Raw genomic sequence first — 21,407 nt, 5'->3', positions numbered from 1 at the left:
GTTCCATGTCAATCCTCCCCTCAAACCGCCTCCAGTGGTTTGGGGCCTCAATGTTGTTCTTTCTCAACTTATGAAGCCTCCATTTGAACTTCTTAACAAAGCTTCTCTGAAATTCCTCACTTGGAAATGTGGTGCTTCTCATTGGCCTCACTTCTGCCCGTCGAGTGAGTGAACTTCAAGCATTGGTAGCGGACCCGCTCTTTACAGTGTTTCATCATGACAAGGTGGTCCTTCGCACTCATCCCAAAATCCTCCCCAAGGTGGTCTCGGAATTTCATGTGAATCAATCCATTGTTCTTCCTGTGTTTTTTCCGAAGCCGCATTCTCATCCTGGAGAATCCGCTGGACTGTAAGCGTGCTTTGGCTTTCTACCTGGAACGCACCAAGCCTCACAGAACTGCTCCTCAACTTTTCATCTCCTTCGATCAGAACAAGTTAGGACGCCCTATCTCTAAGCGCACCATCTCCAACTGGATGGCGGCTTGTATCTCTTTCTGCTATGCCCAGGCTGGATTACCCCTTCACAGTAAAGTCACAGCCCATAAGGTCAGAGCAATGGCAGCCTCTGTAGCTTTCCTTAGATCGACACCGATTGAGGAGATTTGTAAAGCTGCCACTTGGTCCTCGGTTCATACCTTCACCTCACACTATTGTCTGGATACCTTCTCCAGACGGGATGGACAGTTTGGCCAAACAGTGTTACAAAATTTGTTCTCCTAAGTTGCCAACTCTCCCACCATCCCATTGTGGTAAGCTTGGAGGTCACCCACTAGTGAGAATACCTGCCTGCTTGTCCTGGGATAAAGCAATGTTACTTACCGTAACAGTTGTTATCTAGGGACAGCAGGCAGCTATTCTCACGTCCCACCCACCTCCCCTGGGTTGGCTTCTCTGCTGGCTATCTGAACTGAGGAGACACGCCCGGTGTATCGGGCGGGAAGGCACTCGCGCATGCGTGGTGTGGGCAACTCAAAACTTCTGAAGTTTCTGCAAGCAAGTATGCTTGTGAGATGTCCGCATCGGGGCTCCGTTGGATGACGTCACCCACTAGTGAGAATAGCTGCCTGCTGTCCCTGGATAACAACTGTTACGGTAAGTAACATTGCTTTTGGGAAGATCAAAAAAAGAGGGTGACCTGCAATCAAATGGCTGGACATGTTGAAAGCAACCATGCTGATGACACTAAGACTCAAGCATGAGTTGATGGCACCTAACAACAAAGTACTAATATAAGTGACAATTTAAAAATTTGAATGACCCAATGAAGTTGCATGGAAATACTTTTAAAACAAATAGGAAGAAATATTTTTCACTCAATTAATAGTTAAGCTCTGGAACTTATTGCCAGAGAATGTGGTAATGGTAGCTAGCATAGCTGGGTATTAAAAAAGGTTTGGACAAGTTCCTAGAGGGAAAGTTCAGTCTGCTATTGTGACAGACTTGGGGGAAGCCATTGCTTGCCCTAGGATCAGTTGTAATGATCAGTAGCAGGGTGGATAAAAATAGATTTTAAAAAAATTGGAACTCTTATTTAAATTGGATTAAAAAAAAGAAATAGTGCTTTTTACTTTAGGAAAAGTTCAGTCTGCTATTGAGACAGATTTGGGGGAAGCCCTAGGATCAGTTGTATGAATCAGTAGTAGGGTGGATAAAAATAGATTTTTAAAAAAATCAGAACTTTTATTTAAATTGGATTTTTAAAAAAGTGTTTTTTTTTTTGGGGGGGGATGGTGGTGGAAATCTATCTCGTTTTCTATTTAGATACAATATGGTTCAAAACTTATTCATCAGAAATAAGGATTAGTCTAATTATGTAGTTCAAGGCTATATATTCATGAAATATTTACATTCTTTTGGTAAATTCCATTTATTCATAATGTCACAGGCTTTATTTGAATGAAGTCTTTCTGACTAGTGATTTAAATCAATTTAATTTAAATATAATCTACGATGTTGATATTTGTGCCAGACTGGATAGTATTGTCTGGCTTGCAACAAGGCACAGTCTGAGATTAAAAACCAGGCTCTCATTTAAAAGGGCTGTTTTAAGTAAACAAATATAGGACTCCTTTTACTAAATTGTGGAAGAGCTGCTTATCCCGGTCAGACAAGATAAATGCTGCAATGCTCATAGGAATTAGTGTCAGAGCTATATCTTGCCAGCCCACGATAAGAAGCTCTTTTGCGAAATAGTAAAACTCAGCAATAATTAGTCATAACCTAAAAATCTGGCCACATTGAGAAGCTAGACCGCTTGTGGTGAAGAATTAAGTTTTCTCAGGATGTCTATTAAGTACAAAAACTTTTCTTTGTGTATTTGAAGAAGATTGGTTAAGATTTTGTAAGAATGGAATGAATCCTATCATTTACAAGAACATGACCCTTGATCTTTGAGGGTCTTGATCATAAATTGCTCCTGGTGGAGTTCTGTCATATATATATTTGGTTTCAGAAGACCAGTGCTACACTCATTCGCATTATAAGAGCAATAATTCATTCAGAATATTGAAACGGTGAGACCTTCAATATTTTTACAGGAAAAGCCTGTAAATCTACTATGCCAGTAATAACATTGACATAGGTTACGATGAAGTTTACAATAGTTTTACAGGAAAAGCCTGTAAGTCCACTATGCCAGTAATAACATTGACATAGGTAGGAGGACGTCTCAGATAACAATCTTCGATGTTTCTCAGATTTTCATTTACAGTTACCGTTACAACATTTTACCAATCTTCTTATTTTTTATATATTTTTTTAAATTTTTTTATTTAACTGAATTTGGTAAACAGACAGAGCACTTATCTGGTTGCCTTCTGAAGGCTCAAAATCACTGCAGCTGCAGTTTTAGCGGTGTCCAACTCCCGCTATCGAACAGTATCCGTTTTTTATATCAAATATATCCCAACAGGCCCTGTTTCACCCTACGGCTGCATCAGGGGATTTATCTGCAAGACAAACGATACCATTTGTAAAAAAGCGCATAACTTGCTGCCATATAACTCATACAAACAAACCACTACTCACTTTCAAACAACCGAGCCACTGCTTCAATGATTTCCTTTTAGCAAATATGGCGGCTCGGCGTCCCACTGGGTTTATAAATAGTTACATACATCCAATCACGAACACAGACTCAAACAAATAACCAATCACAGTAACTTCCGGGTTGATTCTCAAAAAAACGCACGCCATTCAACTCTGATGTTTAAACCATAAGGGATATAGGTCTTCAATCTAAATACCCATTTTTGTTCTTTTCTTCTTAGGTACAATTTGAAATCACCTCCCTTGCTTGAAGGGTGTAGCTTTTCTACCACCCAGCAGCGCATTTCTGCAAACGTATGGTTAGCGTCCAGGCAATGCTGCACCATTGGTGCTTCCATTTTACCCCGGGTAAAACATGATCTGTGTTCGATAATCCTAGTTCTAAATTGTCTGGTGGTCTGTCCTATATACAATAGATTACAGGGGCAACTAATCGCATAAATAATACCACTCGTATCACATGATGTCCTTGCTGTTAACACATATTCCTTCTTATCATATGGATTAATAAAGTTATGACCCTCTTTCATATTTTCACATACTGAGCAATGCCCACATTTCCAATGCCCAGGTAGATCCTCCTGGCCCAGCTCATCATTCACATGAAAAATAGCCCCTTTACTAGTGGGGCATATCAACTCCTGTAGGTTCCTGTTCCTAGAGAAAGCTGTAGTAATTTGAATATTTTGGAAACATGAATGAACCAACAAACAGTTCCAATGTTTTTTTACAATTTTAGCGAACTGTGGAGCTTGTCGTGAATGCTTAAAGACACATACCAATTTTTCATCCTCTCTTTCTGGTGTCTTATAATCTAAGAGGAGGTCTCTATTATTATAAAGAGCTCTCTTGTATGCTTTTTTAACACAAGCCAAAGGGTATCCACGTGACAAGAATTTTTCACTTAGAACATGAGCCTGCTGCTTAAACTCAGCTTTAGAAGAACAGATTCTACGATAACGAAGAAACTGTGAATAAGGAAGACTTTCCTTTAGATGAATTGGATGAGAACTGGAGAAGTCCAAAAGAGTATTTCTATCTGTGGCTTTCCTATATATTGATGTTTCAAAACCCTGTGCAGTCTTAGTGATCGCTACATCCAAGAATGAAATTTTAGATGTATCAAAAGTGACATCAAACTTAATAGTGGGTAGACATACATTCAAAGAATCCACAAATAATCTTAGATTCTCAACAGAGTCTTCCCACAATAAAAAGATGTCGTCGATGTAGCGACACCACAGAGCTATCATGGGGAACCATGTAGAAGAATACACAAAAGTTTGTTCAAAGTACGCCATAAATAAATTGGCCAGAGATGGTGCACAAGTTGCACCCATCGCTGTACCACTCAACTGCTGGTAAAATACTCCTTGAAACATAAAGTAATTTTTCTTTAATGAAATAGCCAATAGTTGGGTCAAAAATTCCGATGGTACCACATGTGGACGTTCTCTCTTCTCTAAACAGTCTTCTATAATAGTCAGCACCAAATCCTGAGGAATGCTTGTATATAACGACTGTACGTCCAAAGTGATGGGAGTATTAAGGACGGAATATTCCATCTCAGATAATACATATTGAGATAAATTCACTACTACTTGTTCTGTTGTGATCGAGTATTCGGTCGAGCATTGTTCTGATACCTGCCCCTGGGTTTTCTTTGCCCTCTCCGCTTTCCCTGATAACCCTTGGCCAAAAAATTACTCCCATCACTTTGGACGTACAGTCGTTATATACAAGCATTCCTCAGGATTTGGTGCTGACTATTATAGAAGACTGTTTAGAGAAGAGAGAACGTCCACATGTGGTACCATCGGAATTTTTGACCCAACTATTGGCTATTTCATTAAAGAAAAATTACTTTATGTTTCAAGGAGTATTTTACCAGCAGTTGAGTGGTACAGCGATGGGTGCAACTTGTGCACCATCTCTGGCCAATTTATTTATGGCGTACTTTGAACAAACTTTTGTGTATTCTTCTACATGGTTCCCCATGATAGCTCTGTGGTGTCGCTACATCGACGACATCTTTTTATTGTGGGAAGACTCTGTTGAGAATCTAAGATTATTTGTGGATTCTTTGAATGTATGTCTACCCACTATTAAGTTTGATGTCACTTTTGATACATCTAAAATTTCATTCTTGGATGTAGCGATCACTAAGACTGCACAGGGTTTTGAAACATCAATATATAGGAAAGCCACAGATAGAAATACTCTTTTGGACTTCTCCAGTTCTCATCCAATTCATCTAAAGGAAAGTCTTCCTTATTCACAGTTTCTTCGTTATCGTAGAATCTGTTCTTCTAAAGCTGAGTTTAAGCAGCAGGCTCATGTTCTAAGTGAAAAATTCTTGTCACGTGGATACCCTTTGGCTTGTGTTAAAAAAGCATACAAGAGAGCTCTTTATAATAATAGAGACCTCCTCTTAGATTATAAGACACCAGAAAGAGAGGATGAAAAATTGGTATGTGTCTTTAAGCATTCACGACAAGCTCCACAGTTCGCTAAAATTGTAAAAAAACATTGGAACTGTTTGTCGGTTCATTCATGTTTCCAAAATATTCAAATTACTACAGCTTTCTCTAGGAACAGGAACCTACAGGAGTTGATATGCCCCACTAGTAAAGGGGCTATTTTTCATGTGAATGATGAGCTGGGCCAGGAGGATCTACCTGGGCATTGGAAATGTGGGCATTGCTCAGTATGTGAAAATATGAAAGAGGGTCATAACTTTATTAATCCATATGATAAGAAGGAATATGTGTTAACAGCAAGGACATCATGTGATACGAGTGGTATTATTTATGCGATTAGTTGCCCCTGTAATCTATTGTATATAGGACAGACCACCAGACAATTTAGAACTAGGATTATCGAACACAGATCATGTTTTACCCGGGGTAAAATGGAAGCACCAATGGTGCAGCATTGCCTGGACGCTAACCATACGTTTGCAGAAATGCGCTGCTGGGTGGTAGAAAAGCTACACCCTTCAAGCAAGGGAGGTGATTTCAAATTGTACCTAAGAAGAAAAGAACAAAAATGGGTATTTAGATTGAAGACCTATATCCCTTATGGTTTAAACATCAGAGTTGAATGGCGCGCGTTTTTTTGAGAATCAACCCGGAAGTTACTGTGATTGGTTATTTGTTTGAGTCTGTGTTCGTGATTGGATGTATGTAACTATTTATAAACCCAGTGGGACGCCGAGCCGCCATATTTGCTAAAAGGAAATCATTGAAGCAGTGGCTCGGTTGTTTGAAAGTGAGTAGTGGTTTGTTTGTATGAGTTATATGGCAGCAAGTTATGCGCTTTTTTACAAATGGTATCGTTTGTCTTGCAGATAAATCCCCTGATGCAGCCGTAGGGCGAAACAGGGCCTGTTGGGATATATTTGATATAAAAAACGGATACTGTTCGATAGCGGGAGTTGGACACCGCTAAAACTGCAGCTGCAGTGATTTTGAGCCTTCAGAAGGCAACCAGATAAGTGCTCTGTCTGTTTACCAAATTCAGTTAAATAAAAAAATTTTAAAAAATATATAAAAAATAAGAAGATTGGTAAAATGTTGTAACGGTAACTGTAAATGAAAATCTGAGAAACATCGAAGATTGTTATCTGAGACGTCCTCCTACCTATGTCAATGTTATTACTGGCATAGTGGACTTACAGGCTTTTCCTGTAAAACTATTGTAAACTTCATCGTAACCTATGTCAATGTTATTACTGGCATAGTAGATTTACAGGCTTTTCCTGTAAAAATATTGAAGGTCTCACCGTTTCAATATTCTGAATGAATTATTGCTCTTATAATGCGAATGAGTGTAGCACTGGTCTTCTGAAAGCATATGTATATGAATATTATTAGTGTGGTTATAGGATTGAAGATATTCAGCTTGTGTTTTGTGCTGTAACATATATATATTTGGCACATATGACAGAACTCCACCAGGAGCAATTTATGATCAAGACCCTCAAAGATATATATATATATATATATATATATATATATATATATATATATATATATATATATATATATTTTTTTTTTTTTTTTTTTTTTAATTTTGCTTTACATTAAAATACAGTGGTGCCTCACACAACGAACTTAATTGGTTCCAGGAGCAAGTTTGTTATGTGAAACGTTCGTTATGTGAAACGCGTTTTCCCATAGGAATACATGTAAAAAAAAATAATTCGTTCTGCAGCATAAAATATGCTAAGATGACATAAAAAAGATAAATTTTTGGTTATTATTTTTATTTAGATACATCTAAAAACATAATTGTTTTTTAAAACAACACACATTTTTTAAATTTAAAGACAGACTAAGTAGAGTCTAATTTTACAGTGAGAGGGCAGAGTCTCAGCGGCAAAAACTGGGACTTAACTGTTCATTTTTTTTTTTTTTCTACCGTGTTTCCCCGATGATAAGGCAGGGCCATCAAATAAGACAGCCCCCCCTTTTTAGAAAAAAATGTAAAATAAGGCACCCCCCCGCAAATAAGCCACCCACCGATACCTGCGCTTACCCGAATCGGGTGGTACGGTGGGTGACTCCGTGTAGTCCCTGGCACCCCCGACACGATCGGGGCAAGAGGGAGCTCAAGCCCTCTTGCCCCCCCGACTCCCCGACACGATCGGGGCAAGAGGGAGCTCAGCCCTCTTGCCCCCCCCCCGACTCCCCGACACGATCGGGGCAAGAGGGAGCTCAAGCCCTCTTGCCCCCCCCCCGACTCCCCGACACGATCGGGGCAAGAGGGAGCTCAAGCCCTCTTGCCCCCCCGACTCCCCGACACGATCGGGGCAAGAGGGAGCTCAAGCCCTCTTGCCCCCCCGACTCCCCGACACGATCGGGGCAAAAGGGAGCCCAAGCCCTCTTGCCCCGCCGATTCCCCAACTCCCCGACAATATCGGGCCAGGAGGGAGCCCAAGTCCTCCTGGCCACGGCGACCCCCTAACCCCACCCTGCACTACATTACGGGCAGGAGGGATCCCAGGCCCTCCTGCCCTCGACGCAAACCCCCCTCCTCCCAACGACCGCCCCCCCCCAAGAACCTCCGACCGACCCCCAGCCGACCCGCGACCCCCCTGGCCGACCCCCACGACACCCCCAACCCCCTTCCCCGTACCTTTCTGTAGTTGGCCGGACAGACGGGAGCCAAACCCGCCTGTCCGGCAGGCAGCCATCGACGGAATGAGGCCGGATTGGCCCATCCGTCCCAAAGCTCCGCCTACTGGTGGGGCCTAAGGCGCCTGGGCCAATCAGAATAGGCCCGGGAGCCTTAGGTCCCTCCTGGGGGCAGGGCCTGAGGCACATGGTCGGGTTGGGCCCATGTGCCTCAGGCCCCGCCCCCAGGAGGGACCTAAGGCTCCCGGGCCTATTCTGATTGGCCCAGGCGCCTTAGGCCCCACCAGTAGGCGGAGCTTTGGGACGGATTGGCCAATCCGGCCTCATTCCGTCGATGGCTGCCTGCCGGACAGGCGGGTTTGGCTCCCGTCTGTCCGGCCAACTACAGAAAGGTACGGGGAAGGGGGTTGGGGGTGTCGTGGGGGTCGGCCAGGGGGGTCGCGGGTCGGCTGGGGGTCGGTCGGAGGTTCTTGGGGGGGGGCGGGCGTTGGGGGGAGGGGGGGTTTGCGTCGAGGGCAGGAGGGCCTGGGATCCCTCCTGCCCGTAATGTAGTGCAGGGGGGGGTTAGGGGGTCGCCGTGGCCAGGAGGACTTGGGCTCCCTCCTGGCCCGATATTGTCGGGGAGTTGGGGAATCGGCGGGGCAAGAGGGCTTGGGCTCCCTTTTGCCCCGATCGTGTCGGGGAATCGGCGGGGCAAGAGGGCTTGAGCTCCCTCTTGCCCCGATCGTGTCGGGGAGTCGGGGGGGCAAGAGGGCTTGAGCTCCCTCTTGCCCCGATCGTGTCGGGGAGTCGGGGGGGGGGGGGGCAAGAGGGAACCAGGCGGAGAGAGGGCAGTTAAGCGCAGTGCCTGCGCGGAAGGATGCAGCTCGGGCGACTTCGTTGTGTGAAACGAAGTTCGTTGTACGGATCAAGACATAAAGTTCGTTGTGCGCAGCGTTCGCTGTGCGAGGCGTCCGTTATGCGAGGCACCACTGTACTATTTAAAAAAAAATTACATACTTGATTTGTAACTTTATTTTCTGCTGAATTCCCTCATCAGGGCTGAAATATCCCTCCTCTTTTCCTATCCCTTTCCCTCCCTAGTAGTAATGTTCTGTAGGTTCCATTCCACAGTTCTCTTGTACCAACTTAGCTCCCCTTCCCTAGTAATTTATCCCTAGCTTTCTTTGACTTCTCTAGAATAGAAACTGCCCGCTTTTCTCTTTTTCTATCCCTGTTACACGCAGGCAGGAGAGCCAAATTATTGAACATTTGGCTATATACCCGATTACTTATATTCATGTGGTTCAAATATGCAGTTAGAGCAAGGGGACAAAGCTTGATGTGCACTCATTTGCTGACTGTCTTGTTTGATTGCAGAGGAAGAGATTTCAGATCTGCCACTTCTACCTCTAGCATTTCACATAGAGAAAGCAGAATGCTGAACAAATTCTGCATTGAAGTGTCGAGGAGAGCATGGTGTAGTGGTTAGAGCTATAGCCTCGGCATCCTGAGATTGTAGGTTCAAACCCTGTGCTGCTCCTTGTGACCTTGGGCAAGTCACTTAATCCTCCACTGCCCCAGATACATTAGATTGTGAACCCACTGGGACAGGTAAGGAAAATGCTTAAGTACCTGTATGTAAACTGCTTTGAGTGTGGTTGTAAAACTACAAAAATGCTTTATACAAGTCCCAATCCCTTTCCCCCTTTATCATAAATGTACATAATTATTGTATGGTAGCTATGGTAGAGTATTTGAACTGAGATGGAAGAGGGTCAGGAGATATAGCTGGTTTCATAGGTCGTTAAGTTAGCATATGAACTCAGAATTTAGACAGATGCCAAAACAGAAGAGAACTCTGATCTTAATGCTGCAAAGTGGTCAGCCTTCTGCAGGGCCGCCATCAGGGCAGTACTACCAGTCCTGCATTCAGGGGCCTGGAGCTGACAGGGGGCCCGGGCTCCCCCAGGGTCCTAGGCAGTGTTCTAAGGCAGGGGCGCCAGTAGCTCGCCAAGGCAAAATGAGTCTATCACCCAGGACTCACTTTGTCTTGGCGATCTAATCTATCGGACCTATCAGTCTTCCTCTCCCCGACGTCAATTCTGCAGTCGGAGAGGAAGTTTGGGCCAGCCAATCGCTGCCTGGCTGGGCGGAACTTCCTCTCCGAAGGCAGAATTGACGTCGGGGAGAGGAAGACTGATTGACCCGAAGCAGGGAGAGCATGCGTCGGCGTCGGGGCCTGTTATCCATTGGTGGGTCCTGTACCCCGATGGCAGCGGCAGTGGCAGTGGCTTGGGGAACTACAGGGAGAAAAAAAGAAAGGGGGCAGGCAGGGAAACAGAAGGAAAGAAGAGAAACAGAAAAAAAGAAAGAAAGGTCAGGAAGAGAGGAAGAAAAAGTTGGGGGAGGGAATAAGGTGTGGAGGAGAGAAAGCATACAGGCTGAAAGAAAGATTAGATGCACAGTCAGAAGAAGAAAGTGCAACCAGAGACTCATGAAATCACCAGACAAGGTAGGAAAAATGATTTTATTTTAAATTTAGCAAAGTGGAGGCAGTATTACCACAGTTTTCAAAGGAATTTGCCCAAATAACTTAATAGTTAACTGGGTAAATTCCCAGAGATGAAAACTTCCCTTCACTTACTATGCACAGTTCTGAATTTATATCTGCTGTCTATATTTTACAATATGGTCCCCTTTTACTAAACCGCAATAGTGGTTTTTAGCGCAGGGAGCTTATGAGCGTCAAGAGCAGCGCTGGGCATTCAGCGCAGCTCCCTGCACTAAAAACTGCTATTGTGGTTTAATAAAAAGGATGGAGGGTATATTTGTCTATTTTTGTATGGTTGTTACTGAGGTGACAATGCATTGAGTCATCTGCCTTGACCTCTTTGAAAAAAACCCAGAATAGGAATGATAATTAACATTTTCTCAGCGTATAGTGTGCTTTGTGTTTTTTAATTTTATTGTTGGTAGATCATTTTGACTTGGTCATTTTAAAGTAGCTCACAAGCTCAAAAAGTTTGGGCACCTCTGAGCTAGAGCGTTGAAACTGTGTATTTCTATTTTATCCCCCCTTTTACAAAACTGTGGAGCGTTTTTTAGCGCCAGCCGTGGTGGTAGCAGCTCTGATGCTCAGAATTCTATGAGCGTCAGGGCTGTTACCACTGTGGCTAAAATCCACACTACAGTTTTGTAAAAGAGTGAGGGGTTAGTTTGTGATGACATATTCCATACTAGGCGAAGGTGTTTTCTGTGTTCTGTGTGTTCGAAAGACATGGTTTTCTGTTAGGATTGACGGTGTAGGATTGATTGGTCTGGCTTGTTTAGTTTTACAATGGGTGTATTGATGTATTGCTCACTGCAATATGTAAGATGCTGCCTTTTCCTAGGTACTCATGTGTGACGTGTGGTTTGTTGTTACTAAAAATCATGTTTTTCTTACAGATGGGGGGTTGTGCCAAAAAATGATGGGCCCCGGGTGTTACATATGCTACGTACGCCACTGTATGTAAAGATACCAGAAAGCTGGCGTAGCAAAAACTTTAAGTAAATTGTTGTTCTTCTAAGTTTTGAGTATTTAACACTCCCACAATCTCATGGGCACTCGTTTCAAGTTTATTGAGATTTTGATTTAAACGCAATATCAAATATTTTCAGTGCGTATAACAAAAATAAATTTGGGGAAATAAATAAAACCATTTGAACAATAAACATACAAACATATCCATAGATGATTAAAATTACATAAGGAGTACAAGGATAAACTACATTTGTTTAAAAATGTGTTCTCCGCGCCTGCTCATAAATTTATTGACTGGAAGGATCCAGCAATGTGGCCAGATGCCATTCAGGACAAAGACAGAGAAAGAATTGTGCAATTTGGATTAATGATGGCAGATGATTTAAAGCAAATGGCACAGTCTGAGTAAAGATCTTGACGGACGTTCTTTTTATGAATATCTCCTCTATGCCAAATCACCCAATGGACGTGAGAAGATTTTACGGGACTAGCTTAGGTGGAGCATTAGCAGAAAAGTATGTGTATTCGGCCCATGGAAGAAGGGGGGGGGGCGTCAGGGGAGGGAAGGGGGCCCAATAGGATTGCTCAGTAAGGGCCCAGAAATTTCTTTTTTTTTTTTTTGAATATATTTTTATTGAATGAACCAATCATGAGAGGTACAATCAACAGCAAGCCAAAAGAGAATAACATCAGAAATACAATAATCAGGTATACAATACAGCTAGGCCCGAGATCAGGCACTCAAACAGAGCCTTCTCATGAAAGTTCACAATTTTCATTTTGAAACAGAACAACAGGAAAACAAACCTCCCTCCCTCCCCCCGCCCCAAAACCACCCACCCCCCTCCCCTTGCATCCTGCGGAATCGACCCAGCTTAGAACGAGTCCCAGCACTCCACATAAGCCACTGATTGCCAGCTAGTGGCACCCTTCTTGCGTTGCCTCTCCCAGACCGCCATCTGGGACATACTAGCTCTCCATTGTTGGAACGTAGGGCACACACTTCCCACCCAGTGCTGCAGAATTAGTTTCTTAACGAGCCCTAGAGCCACCAGCACAAAGCGTTGCAAAGGCGCAGTAATACCAGCCTCAGTCAGGGGACCCGTGACACCAAGCAGCAGAGTCTTGTACGACCATTCCAGGGAGCGCCCCAAAACATCCTCCACCTCTTGGAGTGCACGTACCCACAGCGGTCCCACCAAAGAGCATTCCAAAAAATGATGCACCAGCGTCCCCCGGAGAGCCGGACACCTGGTACAGAAGGCATCAGGCCACAGGCCCATAGTGTGTCCAGCGCAGCGGGTTACATATGCCCTATGCACGATCTTAAGATGAATTTCATGTAAAGCAACGTTAGGAGTCATCCCCGCACCATCCACAAAGCATTGTGACAACTCATCAACCGTAACCTCTTCACCCAACGCAGAGCTCCAGCCATCTGCCATGTGGGACAGAAAAACCTCAGCAGGCCTCCAGTCTCTCCCCATTTTGTACCAAGCCGATAGCGAGTTAAAATCAAGCGAGAGGGAAAGAAAAGCCCTGTCCAGCGGGGAAAAAGTAGGTAACTCCCCGGATGTCAACCGAAGCGAAGAGCAATAACTGCGTAATTGTAGATAGAACAGTGCGGACCCTGCACTCCACGCCCAGCGCTCCTGACAGGCAAAAAAATCCGGCAGTCGCCCCGAACCCAGCTCCACAAGCTGACCAACAAATCGGCACCCGAATCGACTAGCCCGCGTAAAGAAAACATGTGTACCCGCAGGGAAAGCAGGGTTAGCCACGAACTCCAAAAAAGGGGAGGGACCCGACGAGCCCCCCAATTCCCTGCGCCACCACCCCCAAGCGGTCCGCAAAGGTCGTAACAAGGAAGCACAAGCGCCAGCCCCGGGTCTTAAGATATTGAACACTGATACCGAGTCCGCCAACATGGACCAGAATCCCTGCGGGGCAAACTTAGTCCCACCCGTGTAGATTTCGTGCACCCAACGAAGCAGAGCCGCCACGTTATAAAGACGAAGATCCGGGAGATTTACTCCTCCCTGAGACCGCTCTCTAATAAGCTTTTGATAACCAATTCGCGCCCGTCTAGAGCGCCATATGAAAGATGAAACAATACCTTTATATTTCCTCAGATCTCTACACGTGACCCACAGAGGCACCATCTGCAGAGGATAGAGCAGCTTTGGCAAGAGGACCATCTTAAAAAGAGCAACGCGACCGAGAAAAGAAATCGGAAAGTCCATCCACCTCTTACAAAGCGCTCCAACCGCATCTAGTTTGTCTAGCACATTTTTCCTATATACCACCCGCGGGTCCGCATGCAAAAACACTCCCAGGTATTTAAGCGTGCCCCCAGACCATTTTAATGGAAAGGAAGGATCATGATGAGCCGCACATTGCGAGTGGACCGCCAAAGCTTCCGACTTTTCAAAATTAATGCTCAGACCGGAAAACATACCAAATTGTTGGATAATCTGAATTAGAGCAGGCACTCCCGTAATTACATCCCCCAAAAATATAAGCATATCGTCAGCGAATAGATTGATTCTAAATTCTTGCGGCCCCAGATGTATACCCCGCAGTTTTGTAGTGTGCCTGATCTTAATCGCTAGAGGTTCAAGGGCCAATACAAACAGCATAGGAGAGAGCGGACATCCCTGACGCGTGCCTCGAGCTAGGGAGAAGGAGGAGGTGAGCGCCCCATTCACCAAGATCTGTGCAGTCGGCTGCTCATATAGTGACCGAATCCCGGCCAGAAAGCTCCCCATGATGCCCATCTGTGGTAAAATCCAGAACAGATAATCCCAGAGAACTTTATCAAATGCCTTTTCCGCATCCAGGCTGACAATAAGGGCATTCTCCTGACCCGGATGCCTCCGTAGCAATGCCGGGTTCTGTAGCACAGATAGGGCTCGTAAAACATTAGCAGAAGAATACCGCCCTGGGACAAACCCGGCCTGGTCCGGGTGAACCAGACCGGGCAAGACCTTGCCAAGACGTGCAGCCATAATGGCCGCGAAGAGCTTAATATCTTGATTCAACAGAGATATAGGCCGATAGGACCCCAGCTGGTCTTCCGCCCTTCCAGGTTTCGGTAAAACAACAATATGAGCATGAGTAAGCCGATGGGAAGGCAAGCCCCCCTCACACATGGCCTGACATAAAGCCTGAAAGGGACCAATAATCTTCTCCCCCAGCAATTTGTAGTATTCGGGACCCAGTCCATCCGGACCAGGAGCTTTCGCAAGCTTTAAAGCCCGTATAGCTCTCTGGATCTCAATGCCCTGCACTGGAGCGTTAAGTGCATCTCTCTGGTCCTGGGCCAACTCAGGAAGGGGAAGGCCACGAAAAAACTCTGCTCTTTGCTCAGTGTCACAGCTCCCCCGATCATATAGAGCCCGATAGAACTGTACAAAACTCTGTTGAATAGCCTCGGGCGAAGTTGCCTCAGAGCCATCAGGAGCCCGGATTTTGGGAATATGTCGCCTGCGGGCCCTGCAGTTAACCAAGGAGGCCAATAATTTCCCTGCCTTGTTGCCCCACCTATGCAAACGGTATTTATACATCTGAATATCCCGTAGGGCTCTCTGCGCCAGTAAATCATTAATTTGACGTCGCAGCTCCACGTATTGACTCTTGAGGGCTGTGGAACTCTTTCTATGCAGCTCCCCCCGCACCTGGCCCAACTGACGGGACAGATCCAGCAGTGCTTTATCCTGTACCTTCCGCTTATGGGAGGTGTAAGCTATAATTTTACCCCTTAGAACAGCTTTACTAGCCTCCCAATATACCACCTCGGAAACATCAGAAGAGGAGTTATCGGCTAGATAAGAATCCCACTGGTGTACCAGGAAAGTGCGGAAATCTTTATCCTCATACAAAGTGGGATTCATTCTCCAGCCCGACAAGGTCCTCTGGGGCGCCTGGTGATCAAGAAGCTCCATCCAGACCATGTGATGATCGGAGAGTACTCCGTCCTCAATCATCACTCTCCGGACTCCGGACAAAAGGGGTGGGGCAACTAGCAAATAATCCAATCTACTGTGTGCTTTATGCACTGATGAATAGAAAGTAAAATCAGATTCGTCTGGATGGAGCGTGCGCCAAAGATCCACAAGGCCCAACTGTGAAGTAACAAAGTTGATCCCCTTGTGTTCCCCTTGATGTAAACGAGGCCTGGGAGGCTTACAGTCAATTAGGGGGTCAGCAGTTATATTGAAATCCCCACCGAGCACCAGTTGGTACTCGGAAAAGGGAGCAAGGGCAGCAACTAATACAGAGAAAAAGCGATGAGAATACACATTAGGGGCGTATATAGAGCAAAAAACATATTTCGTTCCCTGAAACACCCCTGCCCAAATTACATACCGGCCCTCAGAGTCCGAAATCATTTTGTGCATAGTACAAGTATGTTTCTTATGGAAAAGCACAGCTACACCCCTCTGTCTGTTATTAAAGGAAGCAAAGACAAGCTCACCCACCCAATCCCTGCGGAGCTTAGCATGCTCAGACGCGTTGAGATGTGTCTCTTGAAGAAGCAAGACATCCACCTGTAGTTTCCTACAGTACTGAAGTACCTTACTACGCTTAACAGGAGAATGCAACCCATCTACATTAAAGCTAGCAATCTTAACCCCAGACATAATAACCAAATATAACCAAAATACACAAAAAAGACCAAAGATCATATGGGACGGCAGCACCAGCCTCCCAGCCGAGCCGGCGCTCCGTCCACTCAAACAGAAAAACAGACTGAGCCAGATTCCTAGGATGCAACCCATACCCCAAACTACCCACCAACTCAACTGCCAACTTCTTCAAACAAACCCCCCCCCTACAATCAAAATGACCCACCCCCCTCCCCTCCAGCAACCCCACCGCCTCTCCCCCCATCCACACTGGCGACCACACCCCCATGCCACCAACACCCACCACACTCAAACACAGATGCTCACACTTCCCCCGCACTCTCCCCCAACCCCCCCCCCCCCACGCAACTCCAACCACAAGTACCGGTCGCAGCCATGACCCACCTAAAATAAAATAAAACAGTGGAGAACAGAGGACAGGAAAACATCCCAGATCCTGGACATAAAGGCTAAACACAGAGGGTCAAAAAGAGCAGAAAAGATCCAAGACAGCCAGCCCCGCACAACAAAACAAGGCAGCTAGCTCTCCAGGTCAAGTCAAAGAGAGATTCAGAAAATAGTTATCAGATGTCCAAGCCTGCGCAAAAGCCGGCTGAAAGGGGTAGGAGCATCCCCTCCCCAAGTATCTTGTCAGCAAACCGCCAAAGGCCCTCCAGCACGTATCCGGTGGCAGCGCAACCATGTCCAAACAATTAGGCTCCATCCAAAGGGCAGCAGAGTAATCCAAACAGGCAAGAATAGTCCTTGTCCTAGATGAATCCATGAGAAAGCATGGTGGGCCCGAAGGTTCACCCCCAAGACAAAATTCTCCTAGTCCTCAGGCAGGGATGCTCCCTGAAGAACAAGCTCATTACTGAGCAGGGAGACTCTCAATGAAGCGCTTCAGCTCCTCCGCCTTAGATACCGTAAAGGTGCGGTTCTCATAGGTCAAGCGCACCTTAGCCGGGTAGAGAAAGGCAAATCGAATTCCTCTGGAAACCAGTTGAGAGCAGTAAGGCGTGAAGGTTCTTCTCAGCTCCGCCACTTTAGTAGAGAAATCCTGAAATATCAATAGCTTAGCACCCTCGTATAGCAGATGTCGCGCCTTCTTAAACAGATCAAGTAAGCGGGCCTTAACAGCATAGTTGTGAAAGCGGGCCAGCACAGCTCGAGGTCTGTTATTACCATCCGAGTCACGTCGGTGCCCCACACGGTGAACCCGCTCCACTACCACAGGTCCCTCAGCGTCCGGGAAGCTGAGCTCCTTGGGCAGCCATTGTTCAATCAAATGCTTAAGCTCAGAATCATGTACAGTCTCTGGTATTCCAATAAATCTAAGATTCTTTCTGCGAGCCCGGTTCTCCTGATCTTCCACTTTCTCCTCCAGCTGGGAAACCCGGGCCTCCAGAGAAGCAAGCTTGCCATCTGCTATTCCAGCCCTGTCTTCTTGAGCCGATAGTCGCTCTTCTACTTGTTGTAGTTGTGCAGCCTGCCCCACCAGGGTATCTTTAAGGTCATCCATAGAGGCATGCAGCTTGGCCAGTTTTTCATCAAGCAGCTGCGAGAGGTGCCTCATGGAGACCTGCATCACCTCGTCTGGGGAGTGGGCCGTCACGGCGTCTGTTTGGGTCTCCGCCATCTTGCTCGCCGGGCTCCCAGAGGTCTTCGTCGGCCGCGAAACCTTTGGCGGCATACTCCGCCGCTAGAGAGTGCAAGTTGTGGCGCTCAGCCCCCAGCCGGCTCCCGGTGTCTAGCAGCAACTGCGCCTTAAGGGTCAAGCATCAAGCAAGGGCCGGTCAGAAGCACACCAGGAAGGGAGGAAGTCAGATGAAGTCGAGGGAGGCAGAGCGGATCTCAGCGCTCAAAGCTTAAACTCACCAGCCAGCACGTGGTCCCCCGCCATCTTGTGCTCCGGGCTCCCAAAGGTCTGCATCGGCCGCAAATTTGCTGGCAGCATGCTCCTCCGCTGATGTGTGCAAGCCGCGTTTTCAGCCCTCCGCCGGTTCCCGGTGCCTAGCAACGGCTGCGCCTCGTATTTTAAATCATGTACTGGTCGGGAGCGCGCCGGGAGGGGAGGAAGTCGGGGGAAGCAGAGCGGAGCTCGGTGTACGGACGTCCGCTCAGGAACCAGCCATCACGTGACCCCCCGGGCCCAGAAATTTCTGATGGCAGCCCTGGCCTTCTGTGCAGGTTAATTGGTAGACCAGTTTTGAAATCCATTTTTGTTCCTAAATAAATATTTGGATCACAAAATGTCTGACTTGGCCACCATTTTCTTCAGTTTAATCATATTCAGCCAAACATTTTGTTCACATTTTGATTAGGAACACAATTTGGCTTCATGTACCACAAATTAACTGAGTTTAAAAAAAAAATCTGTTCTTTATGTAAAATACAGATAATCACAGCTTAAACAAAAGATTTGAAGTTTGTGTCTCAGCCCCATTTGGTCAAATTTTAAACTGAATTTTTGGTTAAATTTAAGTGAAAAGTGTAATTTCTCCTGCTGACCTTATCAGTGTGTTTTTAAACTTATTACTGCTTTTCAGTGTACTCCAACCTTTGCCTTGCTGTCACAAAGCTAAGATAACACACAGGCCTTGAAAGAGTGGGGGGGGGGGGGGAATTCCAGGATTGTACTTGCAAGGAATGCCTTGAATTGGTTTGAAGATATTTTCTGCAAAATTCTTGAAATAAACTGTGACAGACTGATTATGTGGTGATCAGGGCTGTGTATCTGTGTCCCATAGCTTCTGTTCTTTTTCTAGGTTGCTGCTGCCACAGGTCACACTGTTGTACTGGTGGACCAGACAGAAGAGATCCTGAACAAGTCCAGGAAGGGTATTGAGGACAGCCTGAAGCGGGTGGCAAAGAAAATGTTTGCAGACAAGCCTGAGGTGACACCTTGGTATTTAAAAGCATTGCACAAGTGTTCATTGGGCACTTCTTAAAATGGGGTGTTTCATGTGCAGTTGAGAGAGTTTATATAACAATTAAGGCTTCTTTTACAAAGCCACAGTAGCGATGCTGCCACGGTAAATGCATCAAAGCCCGTTCAGCATCACTATTGCGGCTTTGTAAAAGGCCCTAAGACATTTATGGTACTTGCTTAAGGCAAAAATATACATGAAAAAATTGCTAACTATCTTGTCTCACCACAATTTGTGTCAAGATCTATATTTCATTCTAGTGAAATTTAAGATGGGAGAAAATATTTATCTGGGGAGAAGTATCTATACAGCACAGTTTCAGCAACATAGTCTTATCAGTTTAGTCACTCTATAACAGGCTATGTTGCTGAAACTGTCGTGTTGTAAAGTGGTACTGAGATTGCAGAGAAAAGTACCTGTGAACTTTACACTATACCAGTGCAGGTGGATAGGAACAGTATCACATTTTTCTCTGCCCTTGATGAAGGGCTTTGAATTAGGTGATTTGTACAAGACTTATAGAAGACGAGCAATGACTGAGCAACTAAAGGAAGGCCAAGGTTACCCATCTGGGACTCACAGGGTACTTAAGGTTGGAGTCTTGCTATAAATCGATTATTCGGTAGCTCCAGAGTAATTACAGAAAAGTTTAATTATAAACAACAAGAATGATATTTTAATGCTTTTGCATGTGTGCAGTCTTGCAGAACTCCTTTAGAAAGCATTTACTTTTGACTGTTTTTACAGAAAGTGCCTTGTTTCCCCCCTCTAAAATTCTATTTTGAATGAATTTTGATTGGCTCTAAAGCATTTTAAAGCCATTTTTGGTGCCAAAACACTGCTAAAGTGAACATCTTGGATTTCCCAATTTTTTTTCTTTCTCAAACTTTCTACACCTTGTTTTGACTCAAAATTGATAGGGATGGAGTCTTCAGACCTTAATGCCCCTATGTATTGCCTTATTTGTGCTGGATGGGTGGCTGAAGAGTGCCTGTGCGGCACGGGAAGGAGGGGGCGGGAGCTGTGGGCTTGGCCCCCCTACTCAGGCCTCTAGGGCTGGAGAAAAGCAGATGGGACCCATGAGGTGGAGTGAAAGGAGTGAATGAGTGGGTCTTTGTATGAGTGCAATGGGTAGACCTGGTAGTGTCTAGGTAGGTCCCTCCTATGGTTTCCAATAGGGCATAATTTATTAGTAAAATTAGGAGTGAAAGGAGTCCCAGGATAGCACCTCTGTGCACCGTAAGGGTGTAGAAGCTTTGCAGCAGAAGAAAAGATGCCTACTCCACCATAATGTGCAAGGATACCTGCCTTTATCCCAGAGTTTTTATTAATCTCCTCTGGCAGGTTTATGCACAAGGCAGAAATCCACTGGTTCAGTCTGCAAGCGAGTGGACCCAGCTCTCAGGTCTTGCTGGAGTTTCAGAGCGCTACCTCCATAACAGTGGAGGCTATTCTGGACTATGTTGGTCCTTCAGAGAGGGACTCAGAGGATGAGGGGTGGAATTTGATCCATTTACTGTCCCAAAGTGAGGCTTTCCTGATGGGTGACTGAGTCTCCCATTCAGAGGACCAAAAGTTATCAACTATGGATCAGAGAGAAGATCCATCTGTCCGCTGATTTAATATATTTTTTTTCTCCTGTCTATCCATGGAGAAAGCAAAGTTACTTACCTGTAGCAGGTGTTCTCTGAGGACAGCAGTTGCATTCTCACAACCTGCCCACATCCCCTAGTTGGCTGTTTAGCTTTGTTACTGAAATGCAGTTCTTGCGAGCAGATGTCTGGTGTCAAGACACCAGCACGCTTGCAGTATGGGCAGTGCCTTAAAGCGACGATACATTTGGTATTTGTTCATATCAGATTTTGTGAATGATGTTTCCCACATTTGAGAATACATACCTGCTGTCCTCGGAATACACCTGCTTCAGATAAATGACTTTGCTTTTAAGTGGATGGCTCTGGACTGATCTGAATGGATAGTGGTGGCCAATGATGCAAGCCTCCAGGCTTGTATTGTCTGGATTTGGTCATATAACTTGGCCTTGATTGAAGCATCATTGTTGTTAGTTGCCTGGAGACGAGGGCCATTCGCTTAGTACTATGGGAATGCTCTCCCTGTTGAAGTGGTCTGGGTGATGCCAATCAGTGCCATGATGGTG

The 21,407-nt window shown here is 45.5% G+C and overlaps 1 protein-coding gene across 1 annotated transcript in view; it reads left to right on the top strand.

Moving 5' to 3' along the window:
* Nucleotides 1–21,407, top strand: part of HADH (hydroxyacyl-CoA dehydrogenase) — a 128,020-nt gene that overhangs the window by 56,215 nt on the left and 50,398 nt on the right. Inside the window, exon 2 of the mRNA XM_033956337.1 lies at nucleotides 19,088–19,216. Within this exon, the coding sequence (XP_033812228.1) occupies nucleotides 19,088–19,216 (129 nt within the window). The remainder of the gene's footprint in view (nucleotides 1–19,087; nucleotides 19,217–21,407) is intronic.

Source organism: Geotrypetes seraphini, chromosome 1 (genome assembly GCF_902459505.1).
Source record: "Geotrypetes seraphini chromosome 1, aGeoSer1.1, whole genome shotgun sequence".
In the NCBI taxonomy this organism is placed as follows: Eukaryota; Metazoa; Chordata; class Amphibia; order Gymnophiona; family Dermophiidae; genus Geotrypetes; species Geotrypetes seraphini.
This window is presented reverse-complemented; position numbering and strand designations above follow the sequence as displayed.